General features: G+C 31.9%; 3 protein-coding genes across 3 annotated transcripts in view; 2 read left to right on the forward strand and 1 right to left on the reverse strand.

The window, feature by feature from the left end:
• The window catches only part of LOC119680780 (protein KIAA0100-like), a 9,022-nt gene extending 1,738 nt beyond the window's left edge, over positions 1-7,284 (forward strand). The window contains exons 3-11 of the mRNA XM_038093762.1: positions 7-500; positions 559-702; positions 937-1,394; positions 1,500-1,980; positions 2,046-3,069; positions 3,227-3,669; positions 3,732-4,448; positions 4,529-5,449; positions 7,139-7,284. Coding sequence (XP_037949690.1) covers positions 7-500; positions 559-702; positions 937-1,394; positions 1,500-1,980; positions 2,046-3,069; positions 3,227-3,669; positions 3,732-4,448; positions 4,529-5,449; positions 7,139-7,195 — 4,739 coding nt within the window. The 3' untranslated portion in view covers positions 7,196-7,284. The remainder of the gene's footprint in view (positions 1-6; positions 501-558; positions 703-936; positions 1,395-1,499; positions 1,981-2,045; positions 3,070-3,226; positions 3,670-3,731; positions 4,449-4,528; positions 5,450-7,138) is intronic.
• Positions 7,285-7,675: 391 nt separating this feature from the next.
• LOC119668214 (trafficking protein particle complex subunit 11) overlaps positions 7,676-19,134 on the reverse strand; it is a 41,515-nt gene continuing 30,056 nt past the window's right edge. Inside the window, exons 13-16 of the mRNA XM_038077659.1 lie at positions 12,163-12,677; positions 10,593-11,432; positions 8,270-8,464; positions 7,676-7,874 (exon numbers count right to left, since the gene is read on the reverse strand). Of these exons, the coding sequence (XP_037933587.1) occupies positions 7,848-7,874; positions 8,270-8,464; positions 10,593-11,432; positions 12,163-12,677 (1,577 nt within the window). The 3' untranslated portion in view covers positions 7,676-7,847. The remainder of the gene's footprint in view (positions 7,875-8,269; positions 8,465-10,592; positions 11,433-12,162; positions 12,678-19,134) is intronic.
• Positions 15,407-16,222, forward strand: LOC119673237 (seminase). Its single transcript, XM_038084479.1, has one exon. It carries the CDS (start codon positions 15,407-15,409, stop codon positions 16,220-16,222), a length of 816 nt encoding a protein of 271 aa, XP_037940407.1.

A 19,134-nucleotide genomic window follows, 5' to 3' on the forward strand; every position in this document is an offset into this window, starting at 1 on the left:
ATTGTAAAATAATACGCATCGAGTTTGAGAATCATGAAAGTAGGAGCTCTAAACTAATGGTTTATATTCCGGGCAATACACAAGTCTTGTGGAATTCAAATTTTCACATGCACGCTCTAACATTGGCAAGAGATATGCAGAATTTGGCTACACAGCTTGGTATACCCAAGAGCGAAGATGCTACCAGTAAGAACAAAACAAAGAAGAGTATAATCATTGAAGTATCGGCTGAGCGTAGCTCTATATTTGAGCTTAAACTATCAGATCGTCATAGTATGCAATTGTTTTTCGAGAATTTATTCTTTAGGCATAAGGATGACAATTTCATCTCGGCTGAGAATATTTTTATCAAAATTGATGATCAGCACATATTTACTCTAAAAGACGTAGATGTTCATTCGTTGCCAAAGCTGGATATGTTAACACTTGCACGTGTCAATTGTGAAGGGTTTTTGTTACCATGCAATAAGGTATGGGTGACTACAATCGGAGTGTTTAAGGTAAAAATAAATGGATTTAAAAAATTCGTATATTTAATATTGTATTATATTAAATTAGGCAATATTTCCCTATGACCATGACTTTTATGATGCCATCAACAACCAATTCGTTTCTCACTTTAAGTGGCTAAAAATGGTACACAATTATAAGAAGAAACCATTCACAGCGAGTTCACCATTGCCAAGTGACTTAGTAATACAGGTATGAAAAAACAACTTATATATAATGCTCTAAAACTCTCTTAGGCGGATACTTATAGTAAGGAAAGGTTCTTCTTTCACGTAGGATCTGTGTCGAGAAAAAATACAGCTCTTTGAAATGATGCGAAGAGAAATTTGTATTGTTATTAAATTTGTAATAGATGTTCGTTAGGAGAGTTTTGGAGAGAGTTTTAACTGTATATTAAATAACTAATTTTAATTAATGCTATTTTAGATTAAAGAATTCTTACTTGAAATTAGCGATGATCCATTTGAAGTGAAATTACGTGATAATTACGTTTTGTTGTTAGATGAGTATTTGGAGAGTTTGAAACGTAGAGCTCTTTTCGATAAAAAAATTGCCGAGCGTTGCTCAGAAAGACTTTTGGTACCTGCTGGTACTATTGAGAGTCTTCTCGCAAATTTAGTCAAAAAGAATTCAGAGATTTATATACAACGGTCTAAAAAAATCAATGAGAAAGGACCTGTGCGAACGCGTCTTCTAGCTTGGATAATGACTGATGTGGAGATTATGGCAATGGCTGATCCCTCAATACATGGTACAGAAAATGTAACGCGTATTATGCGTGATATAGACTCTGAAAGTCCATGGCCGGAGGAGGGCTTAGAATTCACAACACTGTGGTGCAGAAGTATCAACGTTAGTTGCTCTGAATGGAAATTCATGTTAAGGTAATTATCAATAAACTACTTATTAATTAAGGTATTCGTATTAAAATAAAAATTATAATACTCAGTATAAAAAAATGTTAAATATACTTTCTTTGAATTCTATAGAGATTTTCCGCAGCCTATGTTCTATGTAAAAGCAATGCGTCTTTATGGCAATTTGTGTGGTGCTGAACAGGTTGCATACAAACGAGCTAAACGTGATGTTTTAATAGAAGTTGGTCATCCTTTTGAAACCGATGTTGTGCAGCGCAGCATGACGTCATTAAAGTTTTACCATGACTTTGATTGCGAGTTGGAGTGTTGTAGTTATGCTTTTGGCCCTTGCTGGGAGCCTGTGATGGCGCAATGTAATCTTAGTTTTGAAAAAATTTCTGCACCGTCTAAAGATCCAAGTCCAGCACTACCGTTTTGGGATAAAATGCGTTTACTGTTTCATGGTCGCTTGACGATGATTGTGAAGCAATTTACAGTATTACTGCATGCTTCACTTGATCCCTACAATACAACTGAAGAAATGGAACTAACGTGGAACAATGCTGGTATTGTTTGGACAAATGCAAAAATTATGTTTAAAGGCGAGCTTAATGTGAGTAATATTTATATTTGAATTTATAAGTTAAGTTCTATATTAGTTGTTTTATTTTATTACAGGTAACTGTGCGCACAGCTTCACGCTATGATGATTGCCGTTTATTACATTTTCCTAATTTAAAACTTACATTTAAATTGAATTGGGTTTGTTTGGCTAATCCCAACGATCATCATGCAGTTATGCCATGTGCACCTGACAAGTTGCCTGAATATTCTAGCAATCAAGAACATGATTCTTTTCGCGCATTCCGCTCTCTCAATTTGAATATTTGGATATCATTTGAGACCAAACCAATTCCAGGTGATGAAGTTGAACTCGATATACCTAGTTTATTATTATATGGAAGTACTTTACGTTGGTTTGAGAGTCTGAAACTTATCTTATCGGGTGTTACTCGACCGACTAGGCGTGGTCCTGTTTTTAATAATGTGCGTCCACGCAAAAAGCAACTAAGTCGGCATTATAAAAAAGCCAATTTGCAAATGAGTTTACATCGCTTTCAAGTTTTGTACTGGATGTCACATGCTTTGCATAAGGGATTTCAGTTAAATGGTGGACGAGTTTCGTTTAGTTCAGAATATAGTCTATCACTTTCTCCCATTGAGGATGGATTAATTCATAGAGATCGTGCAGATTGGTCTACTGTGTATATGAATTGTGAACTAAATGATGCAGAAATATGGTTAAAGAGCATACTAACGGAGAAACTAGACAGTAGTTCTGAAAATCTTGCTGCAGATGCATTCAAAATTGTACGTTTTTACTTCTTAAGCGTAGCTAAAGTATCTTACGGACGTGAAGCTGCTTTGTATACAACAACTAACGAAGAGGAAGCGAAAACAAAAACTTCAACGCCTACACATAAATTAGTGGTTTACGATTTGAAAGGTGCTTGGACAAAAAATAATCGAGACGTTGCTTTTGCACTTTTTGATTCTTTTATGAAGTCACAAAAACTAAAGAATAATCTTTCGACCGAAGCGGTGAAGAGCTATCGAAAAGAAGGAGCATCGTCTTTCATAAAAAATAAACGTAGCGATAGCACAATAACTTTAGCTAATAACACAGCCGAAGGAATACCCAGTAAGTTTTATTCGAATTCTAAACTAAATTCTTGATATAAATTATTATTTTCAATAGAGAGGTTTTTACCGAACAGTAGTGAAATTGCAACAACAAAAATTTTTTTATTTTTAATTCTATATATGTTTGTACTTTAATCTCTGTGGTTTTCTTGTAGTGGCTGCTGGTAATGCAACTTTGAAGAAACCTCAACCCGCTAGTCATGCAACTGCAATGTTGCAGCAATTGATTGCAGAGGCAGATCATAAATTTAATGTTTACAGTGATGATCAAAATACGCAATCACGCGAATTGCAATTACAGGGCTTACAGGCTTGTTGTGCACTCGACGTCATACACGAAAACTGGTCAATATCACTGGTGAATTCTCAGGTACTCTTAAAAGGCTGTGAAACCTCAGGTTATGTTATAATTAGTGCTGCGAAAGCAGAAATTTTGCAACGTGTGCATCGACCTGTATGGCGTGATAGATCTTTGATATCAAAGACAACTTGGAAGGGTCTCTTGGAATGCATGCAGTACTACGCCACTGTTAGCGCTGGCGAAAACGATTCATTATTAGAAAAAGAGATTATGTGGTTGACTGTAGATAATATACAAGTAATATTTAACATTATAATTTTTTTTCTTGTACTTTTGTAACAATAACTTTTTATCATTAGGATAAAGATGATACTGTTATACATGATTTGCCGGATATACCGCACTTGGTGGGTAGTGGACGAAGTGTGGGTGGTGTTGTCTCAGAAACTGTGGGTGCTGCGTCAATTGAACATCCTGGTGAAACGCAACCAGTGCAATTGCAACGTATTGTATCACGTTGTAAATGTGAATTTTTTTATGTTAGCTATGGTGACACTATTGATCCTAATTCCATAACTGAAGTGCCACCACCGCCATCTGAAGAAACGCTTTCACCTTGGGAGAAACAGGATGATCCTGTAGATGCCTTTACGCTTATGCATCATGATTTAGATGTGTGTACGAACTCACTTCAGTATGCTATGATATTGGATATTGTTAACAATTTATTACTTTATGTGGAACCACAACGCAAGCAAGCGCTGGAAAAACTCGCAAGAATGCGCTTTCAATTACAACTGCATTCAAGTGAAGATCAAAAACGCCCCATACAACAAAAACAAACACTTATACGTAGTTTGTTAATGAAAATACGTTCACTGGAGAAAGATATACATTTGATCAGTAAAGAACGCGCTGAAGAGGGCGATACACTGGAGTTAAAGCTTGAATTTGAAAGGGTGCAAAAACAAATACGAGAAAGTAAAGAGGAGTTGAATACATTAAGTGAAGAAATAGACATGATGTTACTCTGTTACAAAGAGACCCAACTATCTCAACTTAGTAAAATATCAAATGTATGTATTTGTGTATATAAAATATTTTTTTTTTAAAAAATTTTATTTATTGTATATAATAATTGTTTCTTAATTTACAGGTACGTGCTGATAAATCTCTAACAATTGTACGTGCAAATGAAATTTGTTTTAAGCGCGCTCAATGGCGTCTAACTGAAACTGATGGACAGATCGGTATTGCCGATCTGGTGCTTAGTGGTTTCTTGTATACCAAAAAATCGAAAAGCGATGACTCAGTGGAACATTTACTAGAATTAGGAAATATACGCATGAGTAATTTAATACCACGTGAAATATATCGTGAAGTCATAATGCCAACAGAAATACAAAAGGATATGCCAGTGGATACGCATAAACGTGTGTTGCGCATATTTTGTCGCGAAAAACCACCTGTAGGTGGAATATCGGTAAAGGAACATTTTGAGATTAATGTGGCGCCTATTACTATAGCAATAACTAAGAAGTTTTACAGCACAATGTTAAAATTTTGTTTTCCTGATCGCGACGCTCTAGAAACTGAAACAAATGATGATATTGAAGAGAATTCCTCCGGTTCCTCTACCTCTTCTAGTGTGCAGTCTAAATCGGCTAAAAAGACTGCGAAAGCAAAAAAAAGTTCCAAAGACTCAGAGTTTTATGTAAAAATAGAAAAGGATGATGTGGAAAAAATGAAGGAACGCGCCGAGAAGAACAAATTGTTTATATATATTAAAATACCTGAGGTACCTGTGCGTGTCAGTTATAAGGGAAATAAAGAAAAAAATCTCGAAGATATAACCGATTTTTCGCTAACAATACCAACATTGGAGTACCATAACGTTACGTGGACTTGGTTAGATTTATTATTGGCTATGAAATCTGTCAGTAGGCGTGTTATCTTATCTCAGGCTATTAAACAGAAATTACAAATACACCGGCGACAACCGAATACTCTAGCAGGAGAACGTACCTCACCACAAGAAGAAGATAAAGCAAGAATGCTTTTTGGTAATCGCTTAGCGGTGAGTTGTTTGACTATATTAAAATTAGTTTTCACATATAATCCCAATAAAATGAGTGTTGTTCCCTTTATAATGAAGGGATTTTTCAATCTCAACAAAAAAAGCTTTCGAAATGGTTATTACCTTTAAAAGTTTTAGAGTAGGTATTTAAAATGAAATAAAACTGGCCATCTCCTTAATTCCCTTTGAATACAGAAATATCTTTGTCTTATATTTAAGCGGCTTTATACTCTTCTGGGAAAAGAGGATGGTAGAAAATGGAGAACAAATAGTAGGACGCGTGGATAAATATGAGTAAATATATCTTGCAATATATTGTAGCGAGTCAAAAAGAGAGCACAAACGCTGTTGTTTCTACTTCAGACACCTATTTTTATATGAATTACGTTTTGATAAATCTATGATTCGATATTCCGCAAGCAGGTTTGGATACCTTTCCTTTGTTGATTCAGAGTTTATACGGAGGCATAACACCGCCATTTAAACAAGAAAACCTCTGCTGGTCAAGAACAGGTTATTTTAACAAGTTTCTATGTTCATTACACAATATCAACAGACATCAGTGTCGGAAATAATCAATTTATTCAAATGATACGTTAGGTTGCAGTGACCTGTAAAGTAAACGCGATTAAAATTCTTAACTCTACCTTATTTAGCGAAAGCATGTTATTTGATATTCCCTTTGCAGGGATGAGAAATCTTTTTGATTGTCGTTTGTCTACGCTATTTAAAGCGTACAGAATCAATTAAAGCCATTTGAAGTTAAAAGTATTGGTAAAGGTGATAAATATATCAGTAAACTATTTTAATGTATTGGTTTGATATTGTCTTTATTGGTATGACTTACCCTCCCATGTCGTGATGAATTATCGTACAGAGCCTATAAAGACAGATTACAGTGAAAGGAAATGGCTGTGATAATGAAAATATTGTTTATTGAACCAAGTTTATTGTATTTATTTTAGTGCTGAGTTTTTATTGATAACCACTAGTATTTTATTTATTAATTTTGATACTATTGTTGTAATAAGTTGAAAAAATCGATGGGTCAGAAATAAAAATGAATTTCATGACAAATGTGGGGTATGAAATGGAATTTGGATGGAGGTTATGAAACGGTGAAAGACAAAATGTAGATGGCTGGTGCGGTGGCAATTAAAACAAACTGATGAGTCATGTATTTCTCTATGCTCGATGCCATTGAAGGTGATAGGTTAGCTTTGACCCAATTTAGTTTCAATTAATATCCCACCAATCTTATTCCCGCACAATTCGCAGAACTCTACTTTCACAATTCCATTACTCAATCATATCCTAACCTATGTATTAGTAATTGTAAATCCTTTTATGTTGTTTATCATATTACACTTCACGGGTTATTACAACAACAACATTAGTCATAAATTGATAATGTTTAAATTCGGCTTTGTAGTGTGTCACTAAAACAGATAAGCCATAAATTAATGAGGTTCAAGTTCGTGTTTATAGTAGGTTAGGTAGGCATCTTCATTAGAAGTAGTGTTATATATAATAATTATAATTCTTTGTTAAATATATTTAGATCTATAAAAGAACTTATAAAGTAATTTTATCATAATTTATAACTTCTTTAAAAAAAAACATTAAATATAATATTTATTTACTATTTTACATATTTCAATTTTTATTTATTTACTTTTTTTTTTTCAGAGTGAAAATCGCAGCCAAAGAAAGGGAGTTTTTAAATTTGCTTCAAGCAACAAATGACGTCAAAACTAACACTGAATTTATTTAAAATACTAAAGGAAATTATATGAAATTAAAGTATTATTTATATATAACAAAAAAGTGGTCAAAGAGACAAAAATATTTAAGTAATTTAATAAAAAAAAAATAGTTGTACATTTTTATTGTATTCATGTTAAACTCCGTAATATTTTTATATTATTTTTTTTTTTGTTTTGTTAAAAGTTTCTTACACTATTTTACAGCTTTTATGTTTTAATTTTTATTGGAAAATATATATATACATATATTTGTATCTCTATTTATTTAACAATTATATGCAGTAATAAAATGTCGTAAAAAACGCAATTATACAAACATTTTCATATTTTTATTTAATATTTGTTTTAAATACAACATCGAAAATCTATTTGAAATAATTTCTGATATACAATATTTGAAATATTTAACTGCAAAAACATTACGAAAACAACAACAACAAATAACTTAATAATACATATTTCTAAACATAATTTATAAAACTTATGTTTATAGTTGTGTTATCGTTAGTTTGCAACAATTTACTAAAATTTGCTACACTAAATACAATAATAATTTACAAATATGGGATATAATGCTTCTTGGCTTATTGCTGAGTTTGCCTTCCGTCAACTAATTTGTGGCGAAGATTAAATTATTTATTCTGTTGCTTTAGTGGGGGCTATAGTAAGGAATTATATTGAATTAGTTTAAATTTAATTTGAATTTTAAATTATAGGGCCTATTTACACTATCATGAACGTAACATGAACATGAACATGAAAACCGGTAACCGATAGATGAGAGAGGGAAGAGAGTGTGGTGCTAGTTCATGAATTTCACGCAATGAAATTTGTTGCGTTTCTTCAGCTTGACACACATACATATGGAATGTTATGTTTATGTTTACCTTTTAATGCTGAATACTCTCAATTTCTACACTACACACAAGCATTTTATACGTTCACACAAAACAAAACAAATTTCACGTTGAACTGACAGTTCATGTTGTCGTCAAGTTCATCTCACGTTCATGATAGTGTAATTAGGCCCATGGAGTAATTGGCATATACTTACCAATATGAACACCTTTTTAGGCATGGAATGTTGCACCAATTCACTAAGTAAAATATTTTGCGACTCATCTTTACTAGGATCCGTTTGAGTATTATATTCTAAAGTTAATTCCGGAAGATATTGCCATCCAACAAGAAGTGGATACAGATTATATACAAGTTCCTTTTCACCAAACGCAAATATGGAGATATCAAGCTATATTATACAAAAATATAACAATATTATTACTACATATACAACAATAATGTGTAATATAATAATTAAAGGAAAGAATATTGAAAAAGATTTTTTATAATTCATTTATATTATATAGTTCTTTAAGAATTTTAACTTGTTTAGAGTTTAGCTTTTAGCCACTAGAGATCAAATTGTTAAATTGTTTAACATGTGTTTAGAACATGAAAGATTTTGATTTAATCAATAAAATATGTTTACTATTATATTTCACGAAAAGAACGATGTTAAATCCAATCTCTTTTAATACTATGGTATTTATATATTTTATATATTCATATTTATTTCATGTTTCATATTTTGTTATTGTAATTTGTTTACAAAAAAAGAGTACTAATTTAACCATTCTTGTGTAAACATCAATTTTAAGTGGTAAAATTTAAAGTAAAATAAAGTTTATTTTATTTTTTGATTATTGACTGTAAGTCGATTTAACAGACGATGCTTTAGACCTTACAAGCTGTAAACTTATAGATCTACTGAACAAACTCCTGACAATAATACAATTCTACCAAATTCTACCAGTCATGAGGCTAATGACTTTTGAATCTGGCTGGATGATTCGATTTGCCGATATCGTGTTGATCTGGGTTTTAGGTCATAGAATTATTAAGGTAACTAAAAACTCTGTAAAAAGTAAATTTACTCGACTTAATAATTCCATTAATATGTCATTAGGATTAGTAATTAACGTCCTCCTGGTTAATATCACCTGGATGTGCCTCAAATATCTTAAGTTAATCAAATCTATGTGGAAGTTATTTAATATTCGATTTAACATTTGCACCATAAGAGTAGGTTATGACAACTAGGCAGGTATTGCGTTGATACCACATGTGTCACTGTAGTTTTCTCAGGTTAAGCAGTTAAGGAAGTTCAAACAATTTTTTTGTGATTTTCAAGCTATGTTTATCAGGTAGGTTAAGTTTTTGGAAAATGCTTTTTCAGCAGTCTGTTAGACTACGTAGGTACAAACGATCTGTTTTAATTCAACAAGATGTATATCGATTTATCTATTGTGATAAATGAGTTATAACAACGGCTAATAATCGCTAATTATAAAATAGTACATGCTGATGCCACTATAGCCAATAAAATAGTCATGACTTTTGAATATACTAACCGATTGGTTTAACAGCCATTGCTTATAAGACACGTTCTAAACTATAGTTCTAAACTTAATTTCGAACTACTGTTGGTACTATCATTATAGTACCACTATTGTTTTCTCACTAAATGCTTTCATATCTCATTATTTTCAACTAGCTTTCTCCGGGCCCTTATCTTTAAAGTTTGAATATTATCGTCAATATCTCGTTTTCATTGTTTATTCGGAAGTTCAGTCCTTCCACCGCTTTGTAGTAAAATTTTCTTCCTCTCAAAATGTTATATAAAATAACACAAAATATAATATATTAGGTGCTCGATTATTCAAATCTTAGTCATTGTTTGAATATTGAATATCGGTGTTAATAGATGATTAACAATATATAGGTTTTTAAATCAAATCAAGAAAGAATTTTTAACCATTTGTAAAGAGATAACGTTAACGAATGATTGGATCGCAAGCATCAATGATAGGTATGTACTTTCCGATAAATCTATTTTGCGAATTCTTGAGTAAAAATATCTAAAAAATTTGGTTCAAATTTTTCTAGTTATGTAGGTTCTCTTAATATACATTTTTTAAGTACTTGTTTACTAATTGCAATAAGTTAATTGTTAATAGATCATTTTTGTGCAGTGGAATCAAAAGTGTGCTTAAAATTTTTGAGAATATTTTGCTAGTCATTACAGAGTATTGAGACTAATAAATCTATTTAAAAGAATAATAGTTTAATAATGTGTATTACCCAAATGTACTACGTTCATAGGACAATCTTTATCATCGTTGTTTAGTCTATTTTTGTAATGAAGTCTAATAACTATATATAGATCTTCGGTGCACGCGGGTTTTAGTTCTAGTGAATACTAGTGAATAAGCTAAATACCTAACAGTGCTATTACCCTGCGCAATGGAATATCTATTAACAAGAATATGCTAATGTATTTTCTGATCAAAATTAAAAATTAATTTGTTTTCTCTTACCTGTTTATGACCGGAGCATATAAATGAATCAGCATGATTCAAGCTTAATGTCGCTATCAGGTGTATCACTTTAGGTGTGGGATTTTTTAATACAATTTTGAATGTAACTGGCATTTTGACAAACATTTTCTCTTCAATTGTACAGTAAATATTAAGTGGTGGATCGTGTACTTCAAAACCACTGACAACAAATTTTGATTCATTTTCATCCTTGCTGCCATGACGCTTCCATTTAATACAATATACGCCGAAAATCGGCACATTCTGCTGTTGGATTTGCGTCTGCTGCAACTGTTGTAGTTGTTGTTGCTCAAGAGTAACAAGACCCTTGATGAAACCTCGACAGTGTCCTGTTGCTTGTATTGCATCCATTGCTTTATTATAAATTAAACGTGATTGCAGTAATTTTGGTGATTGTTCCGAATCTACATTTGTTGTTTGTGTCTTGCCTTCATCAGATATAGTTGAGGAACTCATGATGGAGTTTTGACTTCCTACCATTAATGCATTTGAACTGGCAGTATTATTTATTATTGTCATGTTTGTGGAGATTTTTCCTAATAAACTCTTACTCATATTTAATTTACCAAGAGCATTGCTATTAGACATATTTTCGATTTTGTTTAAGCCCGCACCATTTGTTCGACTTATGCGCATATGGCTGAAAATATTTGGTTGTGGCTCACTTTTCCTTCGTTCAAACTCCTTCGCTGTTATCCAATCACTTAACACAGCATCAGTTCTTAACACAATAACATCCTCTAATTTATCACCCTTTCGGTAAGTATTGGTATACTTTTTTCTTTTAAAACTATAAGTTGATTGCACTAAATTATGATCCTTAGAAGAGAAGAACAAAGTGAGTTCATTAATAATTGAAAACAAAATATTAAGAAATAATAAATACGTAATAAATAATAAATAATAAAGAATACGGAAATTTTTGAAAATAGCTTCTAGAACTAGGAAATTGCGGTCCTGGAGTCAATCCATGTACAAAATCGGTTCCAGAATCCCTGTACAAGACTATTTATTATTGGAAAAAGACAAGGATCTTTTGTTACACTTTTATGAATATATAATATTTGAAAATCTGTTAAAGTTTTATGTATATCGTATAAGACAATCTGATGTAACTATAATTCCAAACTATAAGTCTACAGGTTAGAGTTACTAATAACTTAATACGTCCTTGGAATCTTATATGTTTAATGCCTAACAAATACTTAAATTGTGGATATATCTATTTTTTACAAGCTGGTTTTTGTCTACATTTTGAAAACTTACGACGTAGACAGAATTTAGGCTGCTGTCATAATAAATGACTTTGATATTCTGAGAGTCTGTATTTAGCTTTCTTCCTTGTATAAATTTACACATTTCTCTATAGTTGTGGTAATAATTAGAATATTGCTTGAAGATTCAATCTTACTAGTATATCAACTTAAGTTGGTTTTAAAGTGTATTTTACAGTTGGAACTAATGATTTGACATATGATATAATATTATTAGAAATATTTAATTTATATTTTTTAGTTTTATACTTTTAAAAATTATGATAGAAGCTTACACAAATAAAGTAGGTTTCCAATATATCAACATCCTGTTCCGTCTGTACTTCAATATTAGCACGAAGCAAAAAATTTTCACCCCGATAAATTTTTGTTAATGGTTTTCTATTGAGTGTATAAAATCGACCAGAAAATTTAAATTCTGGATTACAGTGTATAGTTAAAGTATCTTCTCGTGTCTTTCGCAACCTTCTATCATTTATTATATCAATTTGCACCGGAGATAAAACCTTTACGGGCGCTAAGTCATTCGTGATATTGCGCGCATTCTCTGGGGAATTATCAGTACTTGTTGGTGTTGTGCTATCGGCAAGTGCAATGGATGGCATTGCTTTCGGTCGCATAACATCTAATGTGTAGCACATTTTTTGTTGTAATGTGATTGTTGTTTCTATTAGACTGAATACATAAAAATTAGCTGTATTTGAGCTATGCATTGACAGTTCTCCGATATCGATTTGTATCTGCGAATGTAATTTTTGACGATTTGCTGATATATCCGTTGTAAGAAATACTGAAATTTAAAAAAAAAGCATTTAATAATTTAGAAAAATATATATATATAATTATAATTTTTTTAATTAATTTTTTTCTTAAAAGAGAGCACTTAAAATAACAAAAATATAAAAATTGACTGGAGTTAGATCTAATGCACAAGACTCTAAATGAGTGTTAGGACTTTCAGACCTTTGCTGCAGTTACGAGGACGAGGATGAGTAAAATAAACGCATTGTATTACGTTGCTGTTCTAATTTCATATCTTCATTTTATTTATTTGATTTATATTATACCTAATAACTCAATGGAACAAATTTATGGAAGAATCGAAAAATCGAAAGAATTTTTAAAATACGGAAGAAGAAAATAATTGTAATAATAATCTAAGTTAAATAGATCTAATTGTGTGGATGAAAATTGACAGCGTTATAGTCGTGCTTTAATATTAAGAATAATAAGTACGAGAAAATGTTAGTACGTTTAGACTAAGATATGATAGAAGCGCTAGGAAGCTGAGAGCGTGGTCGTAAAACCACGCTAACTGAAATACCTATATATTAATTGCTACAAAAAAGGTTACAAGAGTGAACCGCTATCAATTTGAAAAATTGGGAGACCACAATGGGTGCTATTTAACATATTATCAAGAGATGAAAAGAGGTTAAAATTTTTTACTGGAGTTCAAAATATGATACTCTTTTTGGAAATGAAAACTGAAATCGTACATCTGATATTATACAAATTATTTCTTTTGCTAAATAAAAACACTTGTATCTATCTGATCCAGTTCTTAGTTCTTAGAGGCGGCATTATATTTTATTGCTGGGCTTGAATTGCATTATAATTTTAAAACAGTCAAATGAAAAAAATTTTTTCAACGAGAAATTTTTCTAAAGGTAGTACTTTCTTCTTTTATTGCATTCAGCTTCTTAAATCAGTTTTTTTTACTATAAATTTTTTTTAACCATATAAAAAGAAGTGGGGCAATAGGTGTTCTATAAAGATGTATTTTTTATTTTTTATTCTATATATTATACCATAGTATGTTATTAAGTGTTATACGTTTTGCTTCTGCCGATTATGTGGTGGTAACTAAAAACCACTTTTGTGTCAATTTCCTAAATTTGAACTAAGAAAATATGAACTTCTTATTCGATCTTTCATGGAATGGCTATATGGTTTTGAGTTATATAAAAGGAAAATGAAATCAAAAATTCATATTTATTCTAGTCGAAATTGGATGAATTCTCATTTTTTATACAGTTATTTACCAAGATAATTATAATTTGGAATTGAAACTTAGTAGTAAAGTATCACATAAATTAGGTTAGGTTACTTTGGCAGTCAGTAAAATTGATTAAGTCACTTAGACCAGACGGTCTATTGTAATACCATTACTTAACACGGAATCTTTACTCTTAAGTAATATGCCATGATTGAATATAAACATCACTAAGGAAATATTGAACAATTTGGTTACATAGTAATTTATTATATAATGATTATTTACATATTGTATATATATTTTTTTTTAACACGTAAATTAGTTGATTATATAAGTCACACCTTAAACCCTGCTGACATATTTATATACGAATTAATAAAATTATTTTAGATGACTATTGTACTTGTCATAATGTCTTCGTGCTCGTTTAGCAATATTGATTTATCGTTTTTTCCAACCATGGTCTCACTTCTTTTAAGCTCGTATAAACACCAGGATAAGCAACACGAGCACATCCTCTTCCCCAAGATACAATTCCGTATTGCCTTCCTTGATATACCGTTGGACCGCCCGAATCACCTTGGCATGTGTCTCTACCTGGAAGTGTAGCGCAAAAAGTTGTTTTACTGACAAAATAATCACTAAGCGCACGTTTACACGATGCTTTTGATATAACTTCAATTGAGGCACGTTTCAATTGCACTGATGGAACCTTAGAGCTTTCCTTAGTCTTGCCCCAACCGAATATATTTATTTTGGTGCCTGTACTTAAACTTGAGTAAGAGATCGGAATGGTCTCAATTCTTCTATCCTCAATGGTTTTGTTTAACACTAAAATTGCCACGTCATAATGTTGTGCACCATTTACATCTCTATATGCGTCTGGAACAAGTGCTCGGCGTACTTTAGCTATTACACCAGTTTCTGTTAGGTTTGTCACTCCAGCTTGTATTAACATTTTACTTCTTTCAACTTTATATGCACAATGTCCAGCAGTTAGGACACATGTAGGACTTATTAGTGAACCACCACAAGCAAACTTTCCATCAAGGCGTAAGTTAACCATGTAAGGAGCTCGCGTTATATCAGTAACTTGACCACCAACAATTTTATTGACATCGTCGATATCATGTGTAATTTGACTTAAAGTTAAGATAAGTATATTTAAAACAATTAGAATTGAAAATTTAGAAGTTAACATCTTCAACATCTTGTAACTAAAAACACAAAATCAAAATTGTTGATCCAATGTACGGAGTGTTTGAATTTATAGCGTTTTAGTGAGGAATATCTCAAGCAACAGTAAGGTCAAAGTCGAAAAAAAAAACACTTGTGAACTGAACAAATAGTTCTCGACATTGGCATCATTTAAAGTTTCCAAATGTTCAAATTGTCATTAGAAGATCGTACTTCATTGAGTTGTAAACTGTTAGCATGCTTTCAGGGTTACGCAGTTCTCTATATATACGAGAGCATAAATATGAGAACGGCTTACTCCGGCTTACTACATAGTTCGAGATATGTATGAGTTTCTACTGAGATTACTTTTGCTTAATGGCAATGTAACTGACATTTCTGAGCAAAATACCAATTCAACAAATTTATCAAACTCAACAGCAGTACTACCACTAGTACGTACACCTCGAATTATTGGTGGCTATGCAACAGACGCAGTACATCTACCGTATTTGATTAATATATCGAAATTTGGAGTATTTACGTGTGGAGGTGCACTGATAACACAAAAATGTGTGATTACTGCTGCACATTGCACAAAAGATGCTGTGGCAAGTGACTTTAGTGTACGTGGTGGTATTACATATCTGAGCGAGAAAAGGAACATCCGAAGAGTTCGACAGTTTTTTGTCTCACCATTATACGACAAAAAGGCTTTGGATTACGATGTTGCTATACTTCAATTAAGTTCACTTCTAGAAGGCAGAGATATTGAAACCATACAATTGAGTGACAAAAATATAACCACAGGAGAGTACATACGAATATCGGGTTGGGGGTTGACAAAGGAAGGGGCTTTTAAACCTGCAAATAAAATGCATACCGTAAAAGTACGTGTTATACCTCAAAATGAATGTATGGAATTGTATAAGGGATACAGAAATATAAGTGATGCTATGTTCTGTGCGTCTGTTCCTGGTAAAAAGGACGCTTGCTCTGCGGACTCTGGTGGGCCTGCAGTGGCACATGGAGAATTAGTTGGTATTGTGTCATGGGGGAGGGGAAAAGAATGTGGTCGTGCTAGTTCACCAGGTGTTTATGTTAGAATAACAACTGTTAGAACATGGATTGACAGTATTTTAAATAAGCATTGTTACTAAGGTTTTTAAAATGTAGCTTTAAGATATAGAACCTAAATTTTGAAATAGTTTATTATTTATACGTTTTTTAATAAAAAATATTATTATGAATTACAATACCGACATAATTATTTCAGAAAATTTTAGCGAAAAATTTATTGTGTAGTCAGGTGAGATTTTAATGGTTGTCTTGAATGTATTACTCACATATTTTGTGTTTGTAGTCTAAACTAGCTGTGATTTGAACGTAATAATGTTATGCATTTGATATTGACTGTAAATTATGAATCAATCTGTAAATTATGAATGACAATAAGTAATAAAAAAGTAAGGCGCGTATCATATCCATACATGATATCCATATATACTTAAAATAAAAATGTATGTGAGTTACATATAGATATAAAACACGTCTCTTGAAGTTTTTTTTTTCGATCGTGTAAAAGTGTTGAAAGAAGATATCAGGTGTATATATATGCGATGAGAGTAGTTCATTATAATTTGAGATATTGTTTCTGCAATTGTTTATTTGTTATATACCAAGGTGCATTTGTGATCACGCTTAGTGTTTTAGATTGGAATCGCTGGATAATTGCTAGGTTTGAGTATGCTGCTGTACCCCATAATTCGACTCATACCACCATATGGGTTTTAGTACAGTTTTGTATATTAGCAGCTTATTATCGAGGGACAGTCTAGAATTTCAACTGAGGAACTAAAATAAGTTTCACAATTTGAGATCTATAGCTTTAAGCTTTTTAAATATGCGTGTTCTCCAGGTAAGTTTACTATCCAGATATATTCCCAAGTATTTTGTTTTTACAGCTTGCGGTAATTGGTTATTGTTCATTAAAACAGGCGGACTGGCAGAACGTAAATTTTACCTGGACAGATTTTGATTAATTTAATTCAATACGTCAATATCCAGAGAGCAATATTGTTTAGGCAAGTTTGTAGTTTATTGAAAGCACAGATTGGATCACTGTCAACTGATTAAACAGCTGTATCGTCTGTAAATGTACTGATTACACTCTTTTCGGTAAGGGGAAAGTCCGCAATATATAAAAGATAAAGCATTGGTCCCATCATGCTATCCCTTTATGGTATTCATCACAAAGTTTTATAGTTTCATTACCATGCTTAATGAAGAAGTGCCTTGCAGAAAAGTTGATAAACTATCTATCTATTATTCTTTTTTATGGCTTCCCAAAGGGGGTTTACAGAAATTGTTGAAGCTACTTTTATCCAGAGGGATGTTATTTCTAGTACGTAATCACCATGTAAAGGCTCGGAACATAATCTATATCCTTTTTACTTACGGTGTTTACTTAGTTTTTCCAACATCCAAAAAAAAAAACGTTTAAAATCAAAGGTTTTTATAGTTGATACATCCGATAGACTCTAAACAATGCTTCAGGTGATAGATTGTTAAATTTCATACTTTAGAAAAAACGCACACTAAATAAATTACGTTTAAAAGCAAAACCTTTACTTCTCAGATAAAACTTTGGTTTGTTCATTATTTAATAAACTGTACCTAATAATACAACAATTAAAAATCAAAATCACTAAGGAAAATTTAACTATTTGTTTACCTAGTAATTTATTATATAATGATTATTTACATATTGTATATATATATTTTTTTTAACATATAAATTAGTTGATTACTTAACTTACACCTTAAACCCTGCAGACACATTTATATAAGAACTAATAAAATTATTGTAGATGACTATTGTACTTGTCATAATGTCTTCGTAATCGTTTAACAATATTGATTTATCGTTTTTTCCAACCATGGTCTCACTTTACTTAAGCTCGTGTAAACTGCAGGATAAGCAACATTAGCACATCCATAACCCCAAGATATAATTCCAATTTGCTTTCCTTGATATATCGCTGGACCGCCCGAATCACCTTGGCATGCACCTCTACCTGTAAGTGCAGCGCAAAAACTTGTTTTGCTTACTGGTACAAATAAATCACTAAACGCACGTTTACATGATGCTTTTGAAATAATTTCAACTGAGGCACGTTTCAATTGCACTGATGGAACCGTGGAGTTTTCTGTAGTCTTTCCCCAACCGAATATATTTATTTTGGTGCCCGTACTCAAAGTTGAGTAAGAGATCGGAATGGTCTTAGTTCTTCTATTCTCAATGGTTTTGTTTAACACTAAAATTGCCACGTCATAATGTTGTGAACCATTTATATTTCTATATGCGTCTGGAATAAGTACTCGGCGTACTTTAGCTAGTATACCAGTTTCTGTAAGGTTTGTCACTCCAGCTTGAACTAACATTTTATCTCTCCCAACTTTATATGCACAATGTCCTGTGGTTAGGACACATGTAGGACTTATTAGTGACCCACTACAAGAATATTTTCCATCAACGCGTAAGTTAGCCATGTAAGGAGCTCGTGTTATATTTAAAACTTGACCACCAACAATTTTACTGCCATCGTTGATATCCCGTGTATTTTGACTTAAAGTTAAGATAAGTATATTTAAAACTATTAGAATTGAAAATTTAGAAGTTAACATCTGATACATCTTGAAAGGAAAAACACAAAATCAAAATTGTTATATCAACGTTCGAAGTGTATGAATTTATAGTGTTTTAGTGTGGAATATCTTAAGCAACAATAAGGTCAAAATCGAAAAAAAAAACACTTGTGAATTGAATAAATAGTACTCGACATTGGCATCATTTTCAATTTTAACATATTTAAATTGTCATTAGAAACTGTTAGCATGCTTTCAGGATTACACAGTTCTCTATATATACGAGAGCGTAAACATGAGAATGGCTTACTCCGGCTTATTACATAGTTCGCGATATGTATGAGTCTCTACTGAGATTACTTTTGCTTAATGGCAATGTTACTGACATCTGTATCATTCCTCAATATATGTATTTTATATTTAT

The sequence above is a fragment of the Teleopsis dalmanni genome, chromosome 1 (assembly GCF_002237135.1).
Source record: "Teleopsis dalmanni isolate 2A chromosome 1, ASM223713v2, whole genome shotgun sequence".
NCBI lineage: Eukaryota > Metazoa > Arthropoda > Insecta > Diptera > Diopsidae > Teleopsis > Teleopsis dalmanni.

Coding starts and splice junctions, on each gene's coding strand:
- LOC119673237 (XM_038084479.1), top strand. CDS start 15,407: ATGTATGAGTTTCTACTGAGATTACTTTTGCTTAATGGCAATGTAACT.